Source organism: Anopheles ziemanni, chromosome 2 (genome assembly GCF_943734765.1).
Source record: "Anopheles ziemanni chromosome 2, idAnoZiCoDA_A2_x.2, whole genome shotgun sequence".
In the NCBI taxonomy this organism is placed as follows: domain Eukaryota; kingdom Metazoa; phylum Arthropoda; class Insecta; order Diptera; family Culicidae; genus Anopheles; species Anopheles ziemanni.
In genome coordinates this window covers 35,103,260-35,129,473 of record NC_080705.1, presented here as the reverse complement: position 1 = coordinate 35,129,473, position 26,214 = coordinate 35,103,260, and the positions used below count along the sequence as shown (strand labels likewise).

Genomic DNA, 26,214 nt, shown 5'->3' with positions numbered 1-26,214 from the left:
TTTTGCTTTATTTGATTTTTATTTGATCATTGTTATTCATTTTGTTTAGGTTTTTGTTTCTGGAGTTGAATTGAAGCGTATTATTTAAGATCTGTGCTGACCTAAGTCAGTTGCTGCACAAAGTGAGGTACTCTGAATGATAAAAAACGTTGTTAAAAAAATTTAACATAAGTGGATTGAACTTGCCAACCGATAAATCGCTAATGTTGTTTACCTGATATATCATTTTAAATAAATTTATCCCTCTTGCCCTATTTCCGTTTGATATTTCGCTTCGACAAAACCAGTTCGAATCGGCACAATAAATTAAACCCTTCACTTTGGCCGCCAGTGGAGCGAATCAATTGATACATGTTGGTCGATAAGTGGCTAGAAACATCAACCTAAGCGGAGTTCTGGGTACCCCACGGTACGATCGTTTATTCTGGAAAATGCTCCATCATTCAAACTGTACGCCGGCACGCTCTGGGGTAAAATAAGGCTGTCGATAGAATGATTTGTTGTCTCGATAAGAATAGCGTCGTTTTTGCATGTAAATATGCTAGTCCTTCCGCTCGCTGCCCAATGAATATTTGTTTGGTGTGGACGGATGATGTAAAAATACGCTTGTTTGGTAATTTAATGTGTTAAAAAAGAAAATACTCTTTCCGGCTGATGAAAACTGGGAAGAAACAGCTAAATAAAAACACATTCAGTTTCGTATGATATTTCGTTTATTTTAACAACCTACAATTCCAACGTAACTACAGTAATGACCGGTTTTCCCACAGTTTCCCACTGTGTAAAAAATGGTTTATACCTGTTCCAAACAACGAACAACTTTCCAACAACCAACGTGATCCGTTTTCGGTCCATTGCCTGCCCTCCTTCCCTGTCCCACATTTGTTTACATCCGAGCATTCAGTCACCTGCATCCTATTCACTACACGTTGGTAATGCACATTCAAATTACACACATTTACAGATACGCACACGCACACACATACACTTACGGTAGCTTAGAAATTAACGTTTCCTTGTGTCGTTTGAAGAGAGTGAATTAGAAAAAAGCAACATCTGCCAACAAGAACACAATACAACGATTGCGTCCGTTCGTGGTCTTTCGCTCATTGACTCCGTTGCGTTACGTTTTGGTACGCCAACTCCGGGATACCCTTGTTGGTACGCTAGTGTTTCATCCTAATTGGCGATAGAAGATCTACAGTACAGTAACAGTCATGTCGGGCAAATTTCATCCAAACGTTTAGGGCTTCTCCGTTTGTTTTTCCCACTAGTCACAACGCTGTAGTGTTAATTGGTTTGTGTCTCAAGTGTGTCTCTATTTACCAACACTTGGTATTTACTTGGTCTTACGAATATGTTTATCTTTTTATATTTATTTAGCTCCTAACTATCGCGTCGTTTGGGTGCCCACACTTCGGCCAGACATTTTGCCTCGAGTCTGATGCACGAAACATTTGTTAAATTGTAATTTTATCTTTATCAGTAGAGAAAAGTTAATTTGGGGTGAGAGAAAGGCCTCAGGAAGGGGGGTTTTACACATGCTAGTTTTCGTTTCTTTTGGTTTAGTTCTTCATGTTGTTGTAATACTAGGAGAAAAGTCTTAGTTCCTTGTTGTGGATCGTCTCGGTTATCTTTGCTTTGACGCTCGCTGGGAGCTTATCTAACATTCCGCTGATCTTCCTATAGTGGAATGCTGATCCAACCTCCGCGCTGATAGCGCTTGGTGGACATAAACCTCACCAGGACAAGTGTTTTATATTATTTTATTATACGCTACAAATGCGCGTCTCACTCGAAAGTAACGGCAATAATTATTACACTTTATGGCACCTCGCAACCGTATTTTGCAGTTTAACGGGTTGACCAGGTTTCTAAGTATGTTATCACTTTGTATTCCGATGGCTGTTTGGGTTTGTTCGTTTGTTTGCGTTTATTTTTTTTTACTACGTTCAAACAACATTTACAGGGGTTTATTCGTCTTGTTTTGCTAACAACATTTACATTTGTGGCTTTGCACGAGATCAGAGTTTCGCTATTTTACACTATAATATTCATTCGATGGATATTTCTGTACACTTCTGTTTGCAGGACATACTGTAGAACCGTAAACTTTAAGCATTCGGGTGAAAAATGTAAAATGTTTTGATACCCGATAAGAGTTTCTCTTCCAAAGAAAAGCTAATATTCTCAAAGTATTATAATTACTTCAATTAATTGTGTGCAATGAACTACATTTAATATGCTAATGTGTTTGGGTTTGCGAGACAATTGTAGTGTAGGCGCATTGTGGTAAATGGGATGAAACGGCATTTCGTAGATGCTAAGGAACAGTTCTCTTGGTTAGAAAAAGGAATAGAAAAGTGATTGAATAAACAAAATATTGCTAACGGTTAACTAACCCACAAACACACTCACTCCAACAGTTGATTGTTTTTTCCGTAGTTTTTCTCAGTAGAAATCGTAACAGGTATTTTATAATAAAATATTCCCCCGGGTGAAATATGTCGTATCATTCAATTATTGTTTTACGTTTGCGGTCAAATTCTTAACACGGTCGTCACATTCGGTGGCTTCCACCGGGACAATGATGCTATTTTGCTTCGCCGGCACGTGTCCCACCGTGTGCGTTTTATGTTCTCCTTCGATGCTTCATAATACTGTTAGGAGCTTAAACGATATGAAGATCCTATTCAAGTCTGCCCTCATCTCCGCGTTTGGAACCTCCCACCCGTCCCGTACTTCCATCTAAAACTTAAGATTCAACAGTGACCGCCGCTTGGTCAGTCCCTTCTCCTTCTTGTCCTTCTTCGCCAGCGCACTCTCGGCTGCGGCGGCCTCCTTGGCGGCCGCTTTGCTCAACTTTTTGCTCTCCTTTGCCGCTGCCTTCGCTTCCTTCTCCAGCTCCTTGATGCTCTTCGGAGCGTTATCGTCCTTGCCGGCACCTTTGGCGTCCTTGGTGTCCTTCGTTTTTTTCTTGCCCTCTTTGGCGTCCAGCTTGATGTCCTTCGAATCTTCCCGGCGCAGAAATTTGGGCTCCTCCACCACCGGCGAGGCGGGTGTCGATTGCGCTTTTTTATGCAGTATCGGTAGCACGCGGCCGTTGGTTTGTGTCTTCAGCTGAGGGAGCTTTCGTTGCGTGGTGGTTTGCACCGGTTGCGATTGGCTACCGCTGTTGGTCTGTTGGGGTTTCTGTGGCAGGACCATTGCCGATCCTAACGCTGGAGGAAGTGCTACTGGTCCGGCCGTCGTGTCAAGGCACTAGAAAATGCAAGAAATAAAAATTTTATTAGCCCTCGTGTAGCAATTCTTTTTATGCGATTTTTGTTTCTATTATATTCAAGTGTAGAGGAAAGTGGGGTAAGATAAGATACCAGTAAAATGCCGCTTTTGCGGCCATATTTTAGGATAAAATCGATGTTGAACCGATCAGGCATCCATCAAGTACAAAATAATATTATTTAACAAACATATGAAAGAATTGAAGTCTTGTTGCGGAAACAAAAACAATATATCGGTAGTAATAGTCATCGGTTTTCGTTCAAATTTTCAAAAATTATTCAATATGGTACTGGCCAAATTAAATTAAATAAACTTTGTACTTATTCTGCATTCATTACAAACAAATTAATAATTTTCTATACCTATATCTATGATGAAAAAAATATTGCAAATTGCTTTTGTTTGGATTATAAAACAAATTTAATCAATTTAATCAATTTGTTGAACGGAAAAACGTTGCCCGCCAAAGGGATGTTTGCTTAACTTTTATGAAAGAGAAATTCAAAATGAAATAAATATCTTACTATGTTTACGCCTAAGACTTACATCATCAATGGATATCCTGGGACAACGAATTTCCTCCGGGAAGCGCCACGGTTTCCGCAGGTGCGGTTGCGTTTGCTTCCAGCCGGCGTATCCGAGGGCAGCCTTCTTGAGGTCCTTCACCATGCGTGGGCCGAGCGTGTGCGTTACCTTGTTCACGAGCCAGGGTGGCAGCGTACCCTGCGGATCGCAGTGCGCTACGTACTTAAGTATACAGCCAGTCTTTGAGTTTTCCTTCGTCCGCAACACGAACCCGGTGATGTACGACATCGCGCTGAGTGATGCAAGAGAACACGCATGGCAAGACAAATTCAATGAAACACACATTCCAGCATAGCTTGCAGCGTACGTATGGCTGCTCCGCCCATCCTTACCGTACGTAGCCCTTCTTGGGTGGGTAGTTCTTGTGCGGGACCGAGCGCGAAAGGAGCATCTGTTCGCCCTGGGGACCGGTGTCGAGCCAGGACCGTTGCAGGACGAAATCCCGAGGCTTCAGCGGTGGCGGACAGGACACTGAAAAGAAAAAACGAATCGCAACACTGTTACCTACTGCAGTGCCATGGAAGAGGGGTTGCGTTTGGTTGGGTGACACCGGACAAAGCGAGAAAAGGGCTGATAAAGGAGCGGTCCCTTCAACAATGGGGGCGAAGCCGGTTTGCTATTCGTACTCTTCGAAATCTCAAGTGAACGGGTGCAAAATGAAGCGTGTCCCTTTGGAACTCGGTAGCCCGTAAACTAATATGAGTTCAAAGATGAACAGTAGAGGAAATGCGAGCTTGATAAATGTGCACCCGTAAAAAGAAATGCCATCCGGAATCGCTTTTGATGCAGTTTTCCACGATAGATGGTATCAATGATTGAACATTCTTCAAAAGAGACATCCTCAGCTGCCTTATAGTATTTCAAAAAGCAATGATACATTACGGACTATCAATCTTATATAAAACAAATCCTAAACTCAAACAATATTTAGGATATCAACATGGGGTTTTTTAATAATGAAATTCGAAAAAATGAAACACAGTTTCTCTACATAGAAATTTCCATCTATGAGTCGCTCTAGCTGTGCATACGACGAACACAATTGTTCCCTTTGGTGTGGCAGTCATTGAAATGGTTCAATATTCATAAAATGGATGGTTCTATTCCTTTTTCCATCCAAACATCCCCAGAGAACAAATGTTCTATATGCCACGGTCCATTACTCACTGAATGCAAAATATTCTTGCTTGTCCTTTTATACGCGCACGCTGTTTGGCATGCAGTCACCGGCATCGGGGACTCCCTCCTCGGATGAAACATGAATTTACAATGCACACCCGTGGCCCCTACCACGGCCCTTTCGCCAGGACATGATCTAAGAACGGTCAGTTCTTTCTTTTTTATTTCCTTTGTTTTGCACGAGAGAATTCTAATTAATTTAATACCATGCAGTACATCGTGTATAGGAGCGAGGTGGAGGTAAAGCAAAGGCAAGAGCGAATGGAGCTCGAAGAGACGTGCTCGGATTTCCCTCGACAGGTGAAAAGTTATGCGGTTGAACGCCCCAGCGCCAACAATATTCCATCGGTATAATAAAAGGTGCTATACGGTGCTGTTAATAGAAAGGCGCTCGCTTACATTGCTCGAAATTCCGTAAATTTGTTTCCCTTGCTGTAAGCTTTAATATTGACTGGATAAAATTGAAGGCGAAATACGGGTGGGAAAACGAAATTAAATATCGTAAAAAATCAATTCCACACTTTATGTCGTCCCGTCGTCGGTGGGGTCCTTGTCGTTGGCAAGCATCTGGTATATATTGCTCGAAAAACGGTTCTCAAATATCGCCGTCGGTTTATTAGTATGTGCATAATCATAAAGGTATATAATTTCTCATGAATACCGCAGGAACGGACCGTTTTATGTTTAAAACAGAAACAAAACGGAATAAAACCGTCTGTGTCTAAAGTAACATGCATAAATGCATTCCACTTAAATGGCTATGCGACTGTGTTGAAACAAATCATTGTTTTCGTTGTTCTTTCTATTTTATCAAGGCAATTAAAAATACTCTTTTCAGTACAAATTGAAAGTGCACTGGACGGATGGTATATTTTACTTTGCACGTGTTTGCCTTCGCTGCCATAGTTTATTTTCTGTACGAACATAAAATGTTCAACAAAACTTCTAGAAGTAAAAAAATCCCTCCACTGACCAGCCAATAACGTGGCGGCGAGTAAATGGTATTTAATTTTTGTGCCCCAGATCCATGGAGCCATACTTCAATTGCTGTGTTACGTGTTTTGTCCCTTGTTTTCCTTCACCTTGCCACTCGAAAAACACCGCAGGCGCAAATAAACACTCACGGAGACCCAGGATATATACTTTAGTCCCACGGCGAGTGGCGTGCTACATCGAGCTTTAATAAACTCGTGAAATGTTTTTCATCACCCACCTTGCCCCGGCACTCTTGAGGTAAACGATGTAAACCGGTTGAAAATATGTTTGAGATTTTTGCACCCTAATGAGTGCCGTGGGAGTAGTATGCGAAGATGTGGAGTCGAGAAAATATCGAAAAGTATGAATATTTCGACCGCAGGAGGGGCAATGGAAACGAGGGGTTGATTTCTGCGAAGGGTGAGCGGTATGCGGGACTAGATTAAATTACTTAGAAAACAGCTTGCCAGGGGGAAATTGTTTGGCTAGGTCAGGAGCGGTGCTGCTCCCAAGCAGAGGGTTGGGCTCGTTAAACTGTTTTTGTCGATTGATGTTCTCGATGGGGAAAAAGCGGTGGAGTGTGAGAAACATCCGTCAAATATTTGCAATTAGACCCTTTTGCGGAATTTTCACAAGTTTGATGGAGCATTCGTAACGAGAATGTTTGTATTAAAGTGTAATATTTATTGTTGCTTAAAGTAATGGTTGATAATTCTATTTTACTTTTATACTTGGAGTAATGTTTTCTTGATAATAAATCTTTCAGAATGCCCCGTGACCAATTATTATCATGTAATTTCCACGTGTTAGAAAATATATTTGGGCGCCCCGAAAAAGTGAAACGATAAAATAAAAGTTATATCGTCAAAGTTTTAAATTATGACATGCGGACGTTCAACTTTTATTTCGCCGTCGCAAATGTCCCGCGAGGGAAAAGCGACCTTACTTTGGTGCACGACAGCCTTTTTTTTTTTTCGAGCACCAGCCCACCGACAATCGTGACTCGTTATATGTGTTTTATTTTGCGACTTCCAACTTCAAGCCAGGGGCGGATCTGTTTTGGAAGCATTCAAGATTAACAGGATGTGTACCGGATTATCTGGATGAGTTGCAATGAAGAACGAGTCGGAACTTAGATTAGCCGTAGGTAGAAGGACTAGAAGCATTTTGTTGTTATGAAAATTTCTCCATTAATTCGTAATTATTTTCATTTTTGTGACAGTTTTGCATCCCCCAAACGTTTTCCATCCCACGGGGTTATTGGTATGCTAATATGATGGCAATACTTTTGGAAAAAAAAACACGCCGTTCCCCTGATCAACACCACAAGTAGAGTGGAAAAGGAAAATAGAAACCACCCGCAACTGAAACCTCATGTCCCCCTCATCCTCCTCCTCCCCCTTCCCCCTTTCGCTAGCAAGTGCTTGCGAAATGAGACGGGAATGCAAAGTGGATGGAAATATGAAACCGATGCTAATCCGCTTGAAAAGTGAAATATTATGCCCCCGGAGAGGCAATCGGATATATCTCCACTCGACCCGGCGTGTGGTGACGGATGGGCGCGAGTGGCGGATGAGGGAAAGATGCCAAACTTTTCTCTTTTATTACCAGTTCACTGCATTAGGGAGTAGCACGAGCTAACCAAACCCACAACAAAAAAAAATGTGCAAGCTAAGGAAAACAGCAATGGAAATGGTGTGAAATGGGATAGAAGCTTCCGGTGGTCCGGAAGAAAAATGGCCTCACGGAGACCAGAAGAGTTTTCTTGCAGCGTTATTTCATTTTTTGGAGTTTTCATTTCTTTCTCCGCTTTATGTTGTGGTGTATTTTTTTTTCGCGAGACGAAACCAGCCGGTGATATTTCGAAGGGAATTTAATTTGAGCTTGTTTTCGAAGCGTTTTTAAATTGAACAAATGTTCCATTCGATAAGTGCAGAATTTGAAAACAATTAATCTTCGGATATGGCTAGCATCAAGCAGACCATTTTTAGGCGATATTTCTTATTGAAAAGTGTAAAAAGTTCGAAGATCGCAAACATGTATTCTTCGTCATAATATGGATGTTTGAATGATCGTTTTATATTTCACCATTTTCCAGTTTTCCATCAAATTTTCAATCACAGCAAATGTCCACGCACATGAATTTCCACGAATTCTTTTTTTTCGGTGGCGTTGTTTCATTACCTCGAAATCAAACCTCTCTCAATCCTACCGATCGAACCTGAATCAGAATATTTGAAATTTAAATGACATCGGCATGGAATTGCTTTCTATTTTGCCGCGGTCGTTACAACTTCGACATGAAAAGCGGAACTTCCGTAAGACCAATCGGACCACTCCTCTGCACGGTGATCAATTAGTACTCCGACGAATACGGCCCCGTTTTCCATCGGTGTCGTCTTTTCGGGCCGACATACTTCGACATCTGCAAACCAACATCAAACGTACCGCGGGTCTGCCTTCCCAACCCCCCCACACCCGCCGGTCTTTTCGCGAACCGCCCCTGCGGACCTCGGAAGCTGCCATCCGAAATTGCTTCACAGTCGGATTTCGCTAGACCCTTTGCGAACCTTGAACCTGAATCTCGCTGGATGTACGCTGGAGCTTTACCTAGCGGTAAATTCAATTTGTGGTTTTCGACGGCTTCGCTTCGCCTCCGGACTCCGGCGGGCGGGAACCTTCGGCCCCATCGGTTCACATCCGGTCCCTTCGGTGTCCCTTCCTTCCCCGCTGGAGTGCCGTGCAGCTTCTCAACTCGGCTGTGGTTATTAGATTTGAGCGGTTCCAAGAATATTTTGCTCCATTAATCGGTTTAGCAAAGGGTCCTTCGGGTAGCTGGTATCTGGGTTCCGGAGGGCATTGAAACATGTGCGCCCTGTGTGCGAGAGCCTATTTACTGAGTGTGGGTAAGGCCATTTAGAGAGCGGGAAATAAACTTCATCCCTTCAGCAAACAACTTTGCCCGCCCTTTAGTAGCTGGTGCAATGTACGATCACTTTAAGCGGAAGTTACTGTCAATGTAACTGTAATGATATTTTTAATGACAGCTTCTCGACCGAGTTGAAACAATGGGAAACCATAAATAAAACATAAAACCCTCCGAACCGCCGCATTGAGCTGGGCGGAAATTAACGAATAGGGGGTAGAAATCGAACACAAATTGCGGCAAATAATAATCCTTTTATGTTTTGCAAGTCATCATCAATTGGTCTGCGGTAGAAGTTGATCGATTTGTGGGTGATTGTGTGTGTGTGTATATTTTCCATTAAAATCACTGTAACATCTTCGCCATTTTCCATCGATGGCACCAGTACCGCATGGTTTTGATGTTATATCGAATGACGGTCTCCAATCGTTTGAGTAAAATCCAGGAGCAATTTTGCTATGTTTAATCGCACAGGGATTTATGTACGGTTGAGTGGAAATTATATATGCATTTTTTATAACGTTATCAGTTCATATTTTTCTCACTTCCTTTAGGTATGAAAATATATATCTTTGCAAAGCGATGAACAGCTGAAGAAACAGGAATTTGCAGCGCAAAACAACAACGGGCGTATTAATTATTTTCCTGGAAAAAAGCGGAGCATCCGCTCTTAACTTTTTCCCGATAAACAATAACACTTGGGGAAGTGGTAGAGTAGAGCACTTGCTCGAAAATAATCAATCGCATTTCACAGAACCCATATTGCGTTTCTACTCCGGCGAAGCAGCAACCTCTCTGACCAACCGGACGGAGGATCTTAATCTTGGTGCGATGAACGCCCACCAAACTTTCTCGGAAGTAAGTCGAGGGAAAATCGAGACAGCAAAACAGTAAAAAAGCATCGCTTTTCCTGGCGGGAACGAGTCGCATTTGTTTCAATTAGAGACAATATCCAGAGGATGTTGGTGGTGGTTTATATTTCAATATTGTCTTAGAGCCATCTCGGGGCGTTTGTACGTCCAGGGCAGGGCAGGAACTTTCCTGGTTTCGGAACGCCGAGGAGTGTTTTCCTTCGCATCGATTGCTCGACGCGTGGAGTGGATGGAAACAAGGTTTGTCAAATTTCCTACACCCACCCCGCCTCTTGTTTAGACCTTCTTCACAAGCGAGGGAAATTATCAAGCGAGCCGTATCCGGGATTTCACTTCTTATCCTTCGAACATGCGCTTGAGTGAATGGGTCGACCGGGGATAACATTTTCATCACCTCATTTGTTTCGTCCCACGGATGAGACACGGCCGACGGGTAGCAAATAATCAAACCATTCTGCGAAAGCTCAGATTGAGCCGAAACCACTTTAGATGTTATCCTCCCCCGGGATGATGGTGGGGCATGCTAGTGGTGTGGCATCCGCGAAAAGGAGCGATACCATACAGGCGATATGAAAAATAGGCTTTTCGCAAGAAAACCGTCCCCCAGATGCGGCGATCGCCGGCAGAAAGCAGTGGCAAAACGGAATCACAACAATTTAGCCGCTTAACGCCTGCGGGACGGTTTTTCCCCAAAAGCGAGGCACACTCGTACACTCTCTCCCGGCGGTCGTCGTATCAATTTTCCTTCGTCTAACGAACGACTTAAATTGGACCCGTTGGTCCCGGCGATCTTTGGGATGTCGCGAGGGATACAATCTGATCTGTTTGTACGCTGGAATGGCTGCTTTACAAAGTGGATGGCGTTAACCTTTAACTAGAAGTAAAGAGTCTTTATTTTTAATTTCTTCATTGAAAGCTATTTCAAATATATAAATTCACATGAATCTCGAATTTGTATTCTAAGTAGTATCTTTTTTAAAAGAATAAATAATAAGTTTCCCTAGTTGATCATTGAATATTCTTGTTTCAAATTGTTGTATCAAAAAGTTGTTGGGAGACATTCACCTCGCGTTACATCGAACACCCAAAGGTTAAGAAGATCCTGTCCCCATCGCTTTGCCAGGCAGCCAGAGGACGACTTTGTTTACTGTCATTAGCCTCGTTGTTAGTCGGATTTATTTACAGCATTTACAGCGATGCTGTCTACTGCGACGAAGCGAGAGATAGAAAAACAGACAAAAGCATAACGGGCCCTTCCAGTGCTTGTAATACTGAAGATTCATCAATTTTCCGCATAGAATAATGGAACCTTCCTTTCGCCGTGCTTTGAGGGTGAAAAGTTGTGCAAAATTTGTGCCGAAGTAGCTAACTCCTGTGCGTATCCCGCGTGTAGAACGGTACATGCTGTAACAGTGTTCTCAAAAAAGTTCGTTACCAACTCCGCGGGCTGGCAAGGAGAAGAAACAAGTCGAGCAAAATCCGAAGCAATTTAAACCAATTTACATCTTCAAACCATCGACTGCGGCATTTACACATGGTGCTCCCGACTCGGCGGTCGTTGCGACTTTTTGGATGTGAAATTTTGATTATTATCTTTATGGATGACTGAAGCGAAACAAAACATTGAACAAGAAGAAGAAAGAAAAACGCGCTGCCAGGCGTAGGCGGAATGTAAGCAAATCAAAACAACCGCTCCTTCGTTGTTGCTCGTGCAGTATTTTTGCTCAGCTGGTCCGCGCACGAAGGATGTGTAGAATATGGTAATGAGCGGTTTCAAGTTTTCTGATAAGTTAAAGTATTCGGCCAAAAGTTTCCCGAGCGTGTGGGGGTTCGGTTATTTCGTGATGCCAGGAAACTCGCGCGAGTATTATTCGTTTTTGTTCATTTTACGAAATAATAATCACACAGCTGGGAAAATTTACATTCTCGCTTTTCAGAAAATTTTATCAAATAATACTTTTCCTTAAGACAACCAAATTTAGCGACAACCCCCACAACACAGCATGTACTCTGCCTTTTCAAGCTTGGTTCCCTTTTTTTTCTACACAAATGAAACCATTAACAACTCCCGCTTGACGCAATCAAGCGTAAAGCGAGCGAGCACCCGCAACCGGAAGGCCGATGGAAAACCCTCTGCTTCACGGTTGTTTGTGGGGCTTTTTCCGGCGGCGTGCCACGCTTCAATTGCGTTTCAAGCTTAATAGGTTACTTTAGACGAAACAGTAAGATGCTTGAGCTCGTTCCTTCCGCAAACGCGGTGCCACATGTAGCTCATTTTGCAGCAACGACGAGCTTACGGTGTTTAAAACCACGATGCCTGTGTGTTTTCCGGGGGGGAACGCAGGGGCATAGGGTTCGCAGTTCCACTTGAGCGATATTGATAGCGAGCAATTGTGCAAACGTATAACCGTAGCATTTGCGTAATGAAAGTGCTATAAAGTTGGCGGAGAAAATATTTGCTGGAAAGTAACGATAAGCGAGAGCGACAGTTACTAGGGAGACGCCGCGGATGAGGTACTTTTAGGGGTGGCTTTTCCCTAAAAGGCTCGGATCGTGCCATTTATTGGTTCCACGCTCGTACAATTAAAGTTGAAAATTTTGAAACCAACCCTGCATCAAACGGTTCAACATAAAACACACGCGTGCCGGTAAACGTGAGGTTGCGCAAAATCGTCCTCCACAAATCGTCCCGGCAATATCAACAGCACGTGCCTGCCGATGAAAAGAGAACCCTCCCCGCCCCCAAAAAGGGTCGTACATTTAATTACACGAATTATCGTTATGCTGAGTGCTTAAGCTAAGCTAAACCCACCCTGTTGAGCTTATGCGGCAGATTTTTCCCAGAACCTTCGCAGTTGACTCCGATTAGCCGCCTAAGAGCGTTATCTTTGGTGGGAAAAACGGAGTGAGCGAGCGAGAGTGTGTGCGTATGTTGATGGAGTGCTAGTTGGAGCTACCGTTAATGGTCTGCAAATCTGTGTAACATACTAACAGCCCCGGTTCCGGCACTTCGGTCTTCGTCAATGTGTTGATGAAGTATGCCGACTCCGTAACGGGTGTTATGAAAAATTAATTTAACCAAAAAGCCACCCTTACGCGGCCGTTGGTTCTAAATGGTTTCTGCAAGGACATCTCTCGCTCTCTCTCTCTCTCTCTCTTTACATAGCGCGCGGATTAGGCGGTAACGTATCTCGTGCCGTTTTCGCGAAAATGGACCAAGACGGCGTAAAATGGGAATTTGAATAAATAAAGCGATTCGGTGTGTATAACGTGCGATAACGGGATACCTTTCCTCGGCCCCAAAACGTCCACGAGGGGTCGACGAGTATGGTGCCGAAGAGCTTTCCCCGGATGTGGGTAAAAGTGGGCTTTACGACCGCGCGATTCGGTTATCACATTTGGCGGGTCGGCGATAACGCGTAGCAAAAGGGAAAATCACTCAAAGCCCCGGGTTGATGTGGGTTTTTTGTGCCAAGGTCTATAGGTGTGTGTGTGAGCAGGATGAAAATGGCCGCTCGTGACGTATTATAAACACCGCGGGGTGCCCGTAATGCGCTAACCATACACAAGGGTGTTTAAGGTGAGTAATTCGTGACGGCACCGTTTTTTGTTTTTGGTTTGTAAAGGAGGATATCATTCGCACCCAACTACCTTGTTTATCTTCGACATGAGGTTTTCTTTTTTCTTCCCTTCGTCAAGGAAAATGCGTAGGCCGCGCGAGGGTGCCAAAGCCGCGTAACGGGACGTAACGTGTTTCGTTTATCGCTCATCAAACTGTGCTATCGAACGTTTTATCGCAGTGCGGGGGTGTAATCAAACACTCGACACCCGCCGGCAACAGGAAGTAAGCGTTCGTCGCCTCCCTCCGGGGCTATCCTGGCCATTAATCAAGCGATTAAAACCGGCTGTGTGAAGCGGCGCACTTACTTGCGTAGTAGCCGACGTCATTGTTGACGTTGAGTATGCCGATCTCCTCGCTCGCCAGCATGTGCGAGTCCCAGACCTTCCGGTAGTCCGGATCGTGCAGCACGTCGAACACCACGTCGGCCGTGACGTCCGCGAACTCGGTGTGGATCTTGACCATGTTGAAGTTGCAGCCGGCGACCGGTCGCGTGTAGACCTGCGTGTCGGACTTGGACAGCTCGAGCGTCCAGCCGTCGTGATTGTCGACCAGTCGTTTCAGCGCTTCGAAGTCACTGTCGTCCGCTATTCGTGCCATTCGCCTTGCGGATTGGAGGTTGGTGGCGCTGGGGTGCTGGGTGTGGGTGGGGGCGGTCGGGTCCGGATGAGTCCTATCGTCGAAAGGAAACCGAGAAGCAGAGAAGATGGAAATGGTAATGAAAAACATTCTCCCACCAAGAAATGGCGCATCTTTCGACGCGCCTGAAGATGGGTGGCGGGTGGGGGGAGGGGAGTCGATCAAACCATAAATACCCAGCTGGAAGGTCTCCCATGCCGCAGCGAGGAAAAGAGAGCCGGGCGAGGTTGCACCGTAAAGTCTTAATCGAGTTAAGATATTAATTCCCGCCTGCCATCGTTGTGACGCCAACAACATTCCGCCCTCCCTTGATACTTCATTATTCGCTGGATGATATTATTAGACGCTTTTGGGGGTGGTAAAGCCCACCCACCACCACCGCTACAGTCTAGGGACTGGGTAAATTCCCCAACCGTGCCAGATTCCCGAATTTCGATTCCTCCAAAAGGGACTTCTCCTGAAGTGCTGAGTTGATTGACGTATTTCTTGAGTTCCGTTTCTTTTTTTTTCGTTGCGTGGGAGCAGCTCCGGGAAATTCGTTTCCTCTATTTGTGCAGGAGGAAAAAGGAAGGGAAGCTACTTCTCCATTGTGGCGTTGGACCGACACACCCTGCGACAGAGTTACTTTCATCTTGATATTTTCCTCACCCGCAGCGAAAGCGCGCGATATCGATTGGTTGTTGGAATAAATTATAATTTTCGTCGCTATTTCCAATCCCCAAAAGAGGGCACCCGCGGTTAATCAAAAAAGGGTACCCGGTCGGTTGGGCAAGGTCACAAGGAGGAGGATCGAACCGAAAGAAAATAAATAACACAAACAAATACAAATGGTCCCACCGGCGGGTTTCGGTCGGGACATTGAGTAACTCGCCATTCGGGTTTCGACAATTTGGTTAGCGATGCGTGCATTAAATGTAATTATCTTCATTAAGGTGAAACGCTGCTCACGACTGTCGCAAGGTGCGGCACAGACAGGGGTGTTAATGTGTGCCTGCGTGTGTGTGGAGACAATTAGGAGTCGTCGAAAATCAAATTGTCCGACATCATGATGTGACCGGCCGCCATTTGGGGGTTATAGGTTATGTTTTTCACCATGTGGAAAAACCAACCCCTCCCATCGGAAGCAAGGGTTCGGTCATCGGTGACATTCCATGTCATCGCAACCGGCAAAGTAAACTCCGACACCTTTCCATCTGGACACCTGGATGGGGTAGTGTGCAAATAGCAATTGAATCGATTTTTCCGAATCTCGTTGATGCGTTAAATGTCACGTCCGTTGCTTCTCGGGTTCCCCTCGAGCTGTCCCCTCGGGTGAAAATGTACAGGTGGAAATGCCACCAAACAACAAAGGCTAGCAGCGAATTTTGCGTGCCAAACGTTAGCGCAGATTTATCGGCTACTCTACCCGAACTCACCTCCCTTCTCCCTCAGCGGAACGTTGTCGTCATGGGACTGCAATTCACTTTTACGAGCAACTAGCCATAATCAAGGCTCATCTCCAATGCGATGCCATAAAAGAAACGAGTCGGGGAAAAGGGTGTCATAAAAGGTACGCTTTCTGCAGAGAGTAATCAACCGATGGTATTACTTTGCGTACACGAGTGTGGGACGGGGGGCTTATAATTTACTAAAACATCCTTTTCCGCCAGCAACTGGTGGCAACGCTCGTTAGTAGGACGGAGAAAATCACACATTGAACCGGTGGAAATATAAGCTCAAGGGGCGGCACAAAGGAAAAAAGGGGAAAACATTCACAAACGTCACAAGGTAATATTCTACGTCGGTTCAGTTGGGAAAAAAGGAAACCCAACACACGCGCGGGGTCACACTGTGAACCGTTTATGATTATCTACTTTGTTTTCTCCCAAACTTCCGTTTTTACACCAACACGGACATCATTTTTCCTTCGTACCCTCGGTGGAAAATCACTGCATCGTGCAACGGTGGTGCAGTTTTGTTTCACTCATCCGTGTGCAACTGTATGTGTGTGTGTGTGTTTGTTTTAGGTTCATTTTGCCACGCCGGATCATCTCGTTCCGGCGTAAAGTTATGACTCCTCCCCGCTTGCGGGTGCGTCCAAGGTAGCGGGGTGAACTTCCCAACCATGTTCCTTTTTTCCGTTTTCCAAGTATTACAACGAAGGGGCTAGGGAAAGTGTTGAAATACGAGAAATAAATTTTCTGCAAGCTTTTCATTTTCTCGCTCAAACCCGAGTTTTTGCTGCTCACTTTTTCGCTACCGTCGCATGTTATCTGTCAGTGTTATGGCAGCCGAACCGGGTTGGCCTTCTGCTGAATCGTGTGGTTAGTCACCCCCACCTCCGTGGCTCCTCTGGTTCCCGGTTTTGGTATGAAATATCAAGCCACCCCCCCGCCCCTGTCCCTAGCTTACATTAATCATCCCATCCTTGCGAAAGGTTGAGCATATCGGGAACTTTAGAGCTCATTTTGGAGTGTATGATCCTAGCTAAGTATGTGCCCGTGGGTTTTGGCCGGGGAATGCACTAGCAAGATCAAAGCGAAGCAACCAGAACCCGGCCGAAAGGTAACACCGAATCCATCCCAGGATGGAAAGCTTTGAATAATTATCCCAAAATTTCCGAGGGACTCCATCGTCTGCCAAAATTCTCCCAACCAACTGTTTCGGGGCGGGAATCGTTGTATCGCATTTAAATGTTTCAAGATAACGGCCGAACGACTTTCGGCTTCGGCGTGGGCTATAGGCTTTTCGACTTTAAAAATAGCATTTCCGCCACCTACGCAATAAGGATGTACGTCGAACTTTGTGGAGGAATGGCCTGAAGTGGCGGTAGGTTGTTCAATCTTTTCCTAACACTCCTCGCCCCGTTCGAAGAAAGTGTGCGTCAAATGTTGCCCTCGTGCCGGTGACAGGCTCGTTCAGTTCGGGATTTGCCGCCGGCACAGGAAACCTTTATCCTTCCTTCCGACCACTCACTCACACTCATCCACGCTGCTGTCCCACCTGTGAACGGCCGTTGATAGATGACATATCCTTCAACCGGGTGTGTTTTTTGTGTTGCTCTTCCGTCGAACATTCCGAAAAATACAAGAAGGTTGTCCTTTCTATTTCGACCCGTTTTTTTTTTTTTTTTTGGTTTTGGAGCTTCGAGCTCTCCAGTCGGTGTTTTGGTAAATCACTGCCTTAAAGGGATTTGAGCGAACTGAGGAAGAAGGTCGTCGTGCCCGCGTAGGTAGGAAATGTGCATACCTTTTCCGGCCACAATGTGGTTCCCAGTTGGGCCTTTTGAGTCAGTTCGTTCGTTTTCCGAATTGTGATTTTTGTCGCTTCCGTGCCGGGTGTACCGAAGGTTGAAGTTAAAACCCGGGAAAGGTTTCGTGGTATTCCGGACGGGGGGAAAGAAAATGTTGTTCTCTTTTCGTCAAGTATGTCAAACGGATGTGTGGAGCACGTCATTTTGCCGGTTCGCTCGAACGCAGGTGAACTCATGGCGTGCGGTTTTTGACGCTATGGCAAGAAAAAATCACACACCGAAACAACAAGTCGGTTTGTGTCTTCCCAGAATTGAGGATTACAAAAAAAAAAGAAAAGTAAAATGGATCCTTTCTTAACCATCCCATCACTCCTTCCGCCCACATCAATCTGTTGAGATATCTTTTTTTCCTTCATTCATGTTGCGTTTTATTTCCACGCCCACCCATTCCCCGGGAGATACGGGTTTTTTTTTGCTGATGGTTCGTTGATTTCGGAACTGGCACGTCGTCGGCGGTCCCGCATCCATAATGAGCTCGATTATTTTGTCCTTTTTCACAAATGTTTTCCTTTCCCCATGTCGGAACGACGGCCAACGGTGTGTTTATCAATGGAACGGATTCGTCTAACACCAAGTGATGGAAGATAGAAATCCAATCAACGCGAGGTGATAGCAGTCGAATGAATTGTGCTCGTCAAGGGTGTTTTCTGTTCGGTTTTGATGGTGCTGCTTTGCCATGGAAAATACAACATTTGCTGACTCCATCATCAACAGATGATCGTGAAATGAACAGGTTAAATATCGGTTCTTTTCTTCGCTGGAGTTTGGGAGTTGTATTTACGTTTCATTGCATATTTTGCCACACACGAACCGGCTGCTAAATGGAACAAAATTTAGCAACAACCGAACCTCTTTTTTATCAAACTTTCTGCCCGAATCGTACCCGGATTAATGGTCCATTTTCTAATAATACGCTCCCATCACGCAACCCACATGCGGCTTATTACGGGCAATGGTGGGGAAATTAATTTTCGCCAAACATCCATTTTCCCGCACGCAACCCAATGGTTGGGTGGCCGATTTATGGGCACGCACTTTTTCCTACCCGCCCCAAGTAAAAAAAAAGGTCCAAGATTCAATTTACGCACACCGGAGGACCGGGATAAAATTTAATGTTTGTTCAATTTCCGTCCACCGTTCCCGTCATGTGCCTTTACGATTTCATTTTTACTGCCCCGGTTTTTGCGGGGCGGGTAGGTGGTTGGGAGAGGGTGGTCGGAGTTTCCCAGCGACAAGACGAGCACTGATTGACCAATTCATTCTCCCGCCCACGGCCCGGGCATGATCATATATTTGCAGTTATTTATGTATTTATCATGGACAATTTATTTCGTCGGTTCAATCGATTCGGTTCGAGCAGGAAGTTCCCGCTCCCCGATTTCACAACTTCCGGTGAAGTTGATCTCACTCTTACATGGATGAATTAATGCTAGTTCCCTGTTTTTGTCTCTACAATCATTCCAATGGGCTCGGAGATGTCTTACCAAAAGCCATCGCTTGAATTATTTCTACCACTTGGTTGGCAATTTTCTCTTCCCCCCTTCCGAACCGTTCTTCTTCCGTATCCAATGGTTACTGTAGCCTCTTCGTCGGGCCCAAAAGTTGTAAGTGTTTTACTGAAAGACTTCCGTCTGGAGTCCTTTTTCTCCTCGCTTTTTTGCTTTCGGTTTGAAGACACATTGTCGTACAAAACGTTTTTCGTTTCGCGTACACAAAAGCTCGCCTAGCACATGACAGGCGTTTGTTAGGTTGCTTAGTCGTGGCAAGTGTGCCTTTGTGTGTCCGTGTGTGTGTTCCCATGTTTTGTGATCAAGATGGAAGATACTGTTGAGGCGCGAGTGGCAGGCGGACAAAGTGTAAACGGAATTTTCCTGGCGCTGAATCGAAGTACAGATAAGTTGCGATGAAGTTTCGTCGCGATTGAACGAAGCGGAAGTGATTGGGAAGTTGGATGAGGACGGACCGGGGGAGGGCGGGCATGATGTGACAACATGCCTTGAGGGTATGTTAAACTTTTTGTACGGTCCTTCCCCCCGTGTGGGGATGCACGTAACTCGTTCCGCATTGTGGCCGGCAGGTGCGCCAACATACATGGCTTCAACCTTATACACACACACACACACACACACACACACACACAAGGGAAGCAAACAACTAGTAGCATAAGGAGGGGACACCCATCAGGATGGCACTTGAGAGCACATGAGGACCTCCTTGGGCCGTGTCGGGATGGAGGCCAGTATCTTTGCGACATAAATGATTCAGAGGCTTCCTGCTTTTGAAGCTAGAAGTGGCATCTTTCTGTCCGCGCTGTGAAAAGCAGGGCATCCAGGGAGACACTTTTCCCAGAAGTTTCTCGCAAGAGGGAAGATCCATGTCGTACGCCGGTGGATAAGCGTGGTACCTTCCATGCTCAGGGTGTGTATAATCTGGGTAGGGGCGCTAACTAACAAGATTCTCATCGCACGGAACCGAGTTGGAGAAATTGTTCTGGCAGGGCCATTATGTGCATCCAGGAAAGGATGCGAAAATGTGGCTCGACTGACACATGTCGGAGTTCATGTGTAAGTGTGTGTGAGTTGGAGGATCAGAGTTCCAGACCCCAGCGAGAACTGATTATCAATTCCACCCTGATAAGCCGGAAATCGATAATATTCTACTTCCGCCCAACGTCACGAATAAACGCTTTCTCGAGCGATGTTTGCTCGGGAAATGTTTTTCCCTAGGACGATCGACGTTTCCGAAAGAGGCGTACGTTCCAATCAAGATCAATTACATCCCACTGCCTGCCTGTTTGCAGGATGTCAATTGGGGAAATTAATTTTATTTCCAACCACATTTGCCGAGCTTTTCCCGAGAAGTGTAATGCAATTCGAGAGCAAAACACACATTTATCTTTCAATTGAAGCCCGAACCGTCCCGTCCGATTGTCTTTTGACGGTCATGTCGTCCTTCATTAGCCCCAATCATGTCTCCCTGGGCAGCAAGGGTGATGGTGTGGGTGCGTGTCCTGAAAAGAAACCCTTATGGAGCTGTAACGCCACCCGATGCTCGCCACTTGATGGACGGCCGTTGACGTGTCCGGAGTTCGGAACATGAGCACCGAGGAAGGAAACTGTTTGCCCAGCTGTCCACATTACTTCTGGTACCGGGAATCGGTTGCTTTTCATGGACCAACCGAAGAGAAAACAGCATCATCTGGCCTTCTGCTGCTAATTATTTAGCTCACTAGTTGGATATGTCTGCGAACTGACGCTTCACTGCCTTTTAACAGTCGTTTCATACGGTCATTTCTTTACCTCCTTTCTTTTCTCTTGCCACTCCCGCTCCTCTGTTTGTTTTCCGGTGGCGGTATCGGTTTTCCTTTCTCCAAATAAAACGACTGTTTTTTCTCCATTCTCCACCACCACCGCTGGCAGCATAAATCATCCCGGGTAGATCTTTTTACCCTACAACAAGAAGTGCCCCAAAATCGGCCCGCTGGCATCGTTTTATCTTGTGCTAGGCCGAGTCTCGGCATGCGAGGATGGGTTTAGCTGTGCTGTTTTGCTGGCTGATTGTTATAATAACTGGCCTTTGTTGACTTTGGGCAACCGGCGGTCCTTGTGTGTGTGTGTGTGTGTATGCGGTTTTTGTCAGCACCGACATTCTTGTGACAAATGTCACATTCGTTATGATACGGTTGCGATTTATTTATGTTGCTAAGCCTCGCATAGTCTACTTCCCTCCGCCCCTCTTCGCCGTCCATTTTAATTCGGGTATCGTGCTGGATGATATCAGACATTACCATCAGATGGAATGTGATAATGCTAAATAATGACTTTCTAGGAATAGCACTCCTACTTCTCGTCGACGTTTTGATCATGCCACGTAGGGCGTATCATATTCATCTGGCGCAGTCACACACGATTTAGCACAAGTAGCTACGGCATGACGGCAGACGTTCTGATGGTATCAAATTAGGATCTAAATCATTCCATTGCGTAGCGTGAGTGAAGCAATGTAGCGAATTTTAATGGATTCGAGAGTCAGGTTGGCCAAAAACAAGCTGTTTATAGCCTGACCCTAAAATTGAAATCAAACATCCTTCTCATCATTGGAAATGTTTTTGGTTTGCAGAGCTTGGAAAATGATGTTTTGTGTTTTGTTTTTCGAAAAAATTAATATTTTCATTCCGCTCCCGGTTGTTTGAATAGATTGATTGAAATTTCCTCCCCATCAAAGCCAACATCATCGATTTGTGCTATGGCACGCTCAGTAGAAATGTCTGTTAATTTGTGTGGAACGCTACGATTCGATACCAGCTTTTGAATGTATCCGTGCTCCGTCCATGCCGACAGAAGTCAATGCTCTATTTATGGCGATACTGATATAATCTGCACGATAAGGACGAGCCGACGGTATAGAAAATGGCCACCAATCTGTCAAGTGAAATAAAAGCGTTTGATGTTTATTTAATGGGGTAATGGAACGGGCGAAGGAAATTGAATGCCTTACTCCCCTGTTGTCAATTCTACCCCACTTGGAGTTTAAATGAAAAATTACCCGGCAGCTGAAATTGAATTTCCTCCCGAGAATAAAAGCTGTGTGCTCGCGCTTAGAAAGAATATTTTAAGCCGTGTGATTGAAACATTGTCCATCAAGAACCAAAACACGTTCCTCGGTACCGTCGGGACTACACCGTCCGACGCCTATTACGATCGGGAAATGTGTCCCAATGGAGGCGCCTGGTACTTGAACGCCCCATCCGGGTTCTCCCGTCCGTGGATCGGTTTCGGTCCGGTGCGCTTCAGCGGCGCCCTTGATCGTGTTCCACTTTCACACTTCCACTAATTAAGGCCACCAAGACACCCGATACACGATAGCACTGAGGGCGCACAAGCTTTCCCGAGGGAAGCCATTTAAAAAGAAACATGATACGCCACACAACGGCTATACACGCTAGGGTTTCACCATTACCGATCGACGATACCGATTATTCATTACGTGGCGGAAGGCAATGGAAGGCGTTCGTACAAGGTGTAGTTTTTTGCCGTGATTTATTTTCTGGTCCACCACTTACTTGCGGTCTATCGGGCTTTTCCCTAACCGGGTGGAAAACTCAGCCGAGGCCAACGGTCCCATTTGAACCGGTTTGTGGTTTGCACGAAACCGAGCATAGTGGCGAATAGTAAAAGAGCGAAAACACAAAACGAAACTGCCTTTACAAACGAAACACACACACATTCAAAATGTGGCCGATGCCATGTGACGTGCCGTGGAAAACTTTTTGGGCTCGTCCCGGAAAGGCGCAACAGTGTATCGGGTGGCAAAGAAGGGGTCTTGGGAGGGGAGTTGATGAGGGGGAAAACCACGTGAGAACACGACGACGTAGCGTTCTTTCTTCATCCTTTTCACAATCCCTTTTACTGTGCCCGCATCAAATAATGCTGTGCACCAATACTTACGCTTTCCCGTATCGCGTGCTGGGTTTTCCTTCGCTTCGCACCGTTCACTCCTGTTTTGTTTTTGACTCCTTCTGCTTCGTCACGCTCGCTCGCACACACTCAAACTGGAGTTGCACGGAAAAGCATGCACGCACAGACACATGCAACAACAACACATACACACAGACGAACTCGGATGCACACGTGGTGCGGTTTTGTTTCACTGTCGAGTTGGTAAATCTGCACGGGTTTTTCCTGTTGTTGGCCCTTGACGATGCATCAAACCGTTGCTTATCTGCACATGCACAGGGAAAGGAGTTTTCTCGGTAGCCTTCGTTTTACCAGCGCTCGTGTAAACATTGTTGAACAACAAAACCATCCGACCAGGAACTGCATTATGGTCTGCGACCGAACATTGAAAGTCTGCAGTGCATCCGGGAATGCTTCATTTATTTACTCGGTAATGCTTCTTTTCACAGATGGTTTTCTCTTTTTAAAACCATTTGTTAATAAGTATTTTACAACACGATTTTATTTGCACTCAGGAAGGGGTATTCTTTATCGCACTTGGTATAAATGTTACTGCATGCCAATTTATTTCGTCAAAAATAAACCTGCAATCCGTGGGCTACTCCCAAACTCCTATTAGTGTGTCGGTTTATTTTATTTGCAAGTGAGTAAGGGGGAGGTGGTTTAAGTAACTTTCTTTCCCGTCGCAAATAATCACTTACGGACCTGCCCTGATACGTATAATTGGCCGGGATGGGGGATGACCGTTGGCTCGTAAACCCGAATTGCCCACCGCCCGTACCAAAACGTGCGGAATCCTTACGAGACACTAACTAATCTTTAGCCCCAGGATAACTGCGATACACTTTCGGACCGAACGGCGAAACGGTCCCCGCCAGCCAAACCAAACGAAGCCGTCGCCATGGGGTCGCGGGTGCGGAGTGCGAGAACGGCAGGATAGGAAAATCACGCATCAAAATGCAGCATTATCTTCGCGCTACGGCGCCCACATACACACTACGGCACACTACACTACTACCACCAGCAACGCGCACTCCAAAAAAACGGAACCCAACGTGACACGCGGCGACGCGTCGATGCGGCGTGAAAGACCAACTGGCAAGCCAGCCGACGACGAGGACGACCTGGGTCCAGCAACCGACCCGAGCGCAACGATGGTTGAAGGTTCACTCCGACCGTGCTGCGGGACCGAGGCGGCTTTTAGCCAGAAGGTAGACTACACGCGAACCTCCGATAATCGCCGTTCGGTTGATAGCGCAGCGTTCGAGCAGCTCCCGTTCGGACTGCTCGAATGTGCCGATCTACTACGGGAAGCGCTCCCCCAGCAGTAGTGCCTGTTTCTCGGCAGGAGCTTGACGTTTCGTGCCGCTCCTGGAGCGCAGAATGTCGGATGCCACATTGTCCCTCGGCTCCGGGTGAGCGTGTTTGCCATTCATAAACAACCTTTCCCCGAACCCCGAGGAGGAAGCAGCAGAAGCGCATGCTCGGATCGAGAGGGAAGCACGGGTAAACACCACTGCACTGCACTTTTACTGCGGCCTCTGCAAACACAGGCTTTTCGCCGGATCTCCCTGGAGGGATGATTCGGAGCTTTTTGTTGTGGTGCTTGTTTGATATTGTCGAATTATCGTGTTTATCATTGCGCTAAATAGGTATAAGAATGTTACTATCAGCTTTGCAATGTTTTCTTTTAGACCCAGTAGACTCTTTTTGACGATGAGTACGCGCTTTATTTGAAATCTTCAAAGTATAAAACGAATGGTTGCCGTTTCCGAACTATGTTTGGCCTCCTTAAAATATAATACGGTACAATACATAGCTTTATTCTAGTTGAAAAATCACGGGTTATAGGTTGCATCCCACGAATACAATTTAAAAACACGGATCGCAACATGTCGGGTTCAAAACGATCACGCACAGCATAGAACTCGCAAACCATTAAACTCTAAGCGAAGGAACATGAAAAAAGAAACGCACAGTTGGAACCTCTTATATGGTACCTTTTTCTTCTGTAAAACACTTTTCGATAAGCGCTGTTTGTGTATGAGGTTTTCTATTACGAGCAATCCAAACATCAACAAAAACGGTAGAAGAGGATGATTGATAAGAAACTGGTGAGCATTGTTAAAAATAGTCGCAAGCTATCGTGTACAAAGTTTACTACGTACAAAGTTGTGATGTTTTGGAAACATTAATGTGATTGTGACGTGTGCATTGTATTTTTACTAGTTTACGGCTCATTTAGATTTTACTTAGTCAATGAAAAAAAAATGCCAATCGCAATACTTTTCTTCTACAACTAGCATCCGTTTGAATCATGGCACCAACGGTCGCTCGAAAATCAATAGTGCTCGCCGGAGAGATTAGGTTATGTTTTCGTTGTGAGCAACGTTTTCAGACCGCGTGATCAGTTCGTCGAGCCTTCATCCGTTCGCTGGTTGCGTTTTTAATGATCGGCTCTAGTCGGTGTTGCAAGAAAGCTCCTTTCGTTGAAGAACAAAGACGACTTTCTGATCGAAGGTACCATTTTGGGATTCATCTTTTCTTGTGTTAATCCAACTGTTCCATTTGCCTTTCTGCTGGTAGTGTTTTGATTAGTGCGTCGATAAATGGTGCAAAAGTACAAGCTGTGAATTGTTTGCTAGCTGTCAAAACGGCAGCACCAGCTGACAGTGCTCGCATGTCTGTGTGCGATTGCGTGTGAAGAGGGTGAGCTGTTTGTCGAGATCGTTGTCGCAGTGAGGTGACAGTTCGTGTAAACAAAACTTCCGGCAGTGTGTTCGATAGTGACCGGAGAAAAATTAAACGGAGTCACTCCAACAGCCCCGCGTTCGGCTAGGATTTCCCACGGCGTAGAAACGACTTCTCGAGTTTGAGGCCTATTTTTGCACATTCCCAAATCATTATCGTTCCGAAACACAGTGGAACACGGTTTCGCAGCTCGGCCGGATTTGTACGACGACTGCCGGTAAGTGTCCATCGTGGTTGTGATTTATGGGCAAGGACATTCCGTTTCGGCCGGTACCTTATCGAGCGTTTTCCCTCCTGGGACACGGAGGCCCGGTTGCGAAGCTGACAAAGTGCGATAAATATCATCAACCTGCAAGTGGGAAATTTTTCGGTAACACAGTCACGCAAAGGAAGCATTAATTATAACCTGAGGTGATAATCTTTCCGTACTACGTTTGCACTTTATTAAGCCCGGCCGAAGGTCTGATAACGGAAGCTGCTAGGCTAGCTGGAAGGTGGCTAAAAATACTCATTTGATTGATTGTGCCATAATTTTTATTTTCAAGCATTTATGCTCTCTCTTGCACATGGATTTTTCTTTGCAAATCAATATTCAGGGTCCTTTTTACCACGTTGACTACCAATAGCCCACATAGTGG

At 45.4% G+C, this 26,214-nt stretch overlaps 2 protein-coding genes across 2 annotated transcripts in view; one reads left to right on the top strand and one right to left on the bottom strand.

Annotated features, from left to right (window-relative positions):
• The window catches only part of LOC131282406 (phosphopentomutase), a 52,929-nt gene that overhangs the window by 14,033 nt on the left and 12,682 nt on the right, over positions 1-26,214 (top strand). The window lies entirely within an intron of this gene.
• Positions 2,749-14,038, bottom strand: LOC131282409 (START domain-containing protein 10-like). Its single transcript, XM_058311863.1, has 4 exons — positions 13,747-14,038; positions 4,200-4,338; positions 3,829-4,099; positions 2,749-3,261 (listed from the first exon to the last, which is right to left on the bottom strand). Exons 1-4 carry the CDS (start codon positions 14,036-14,038, stop codon positions 2,749-2,751), a joined length of 1,215 nt encoding a protein of 404 aa, XP_058167846.1.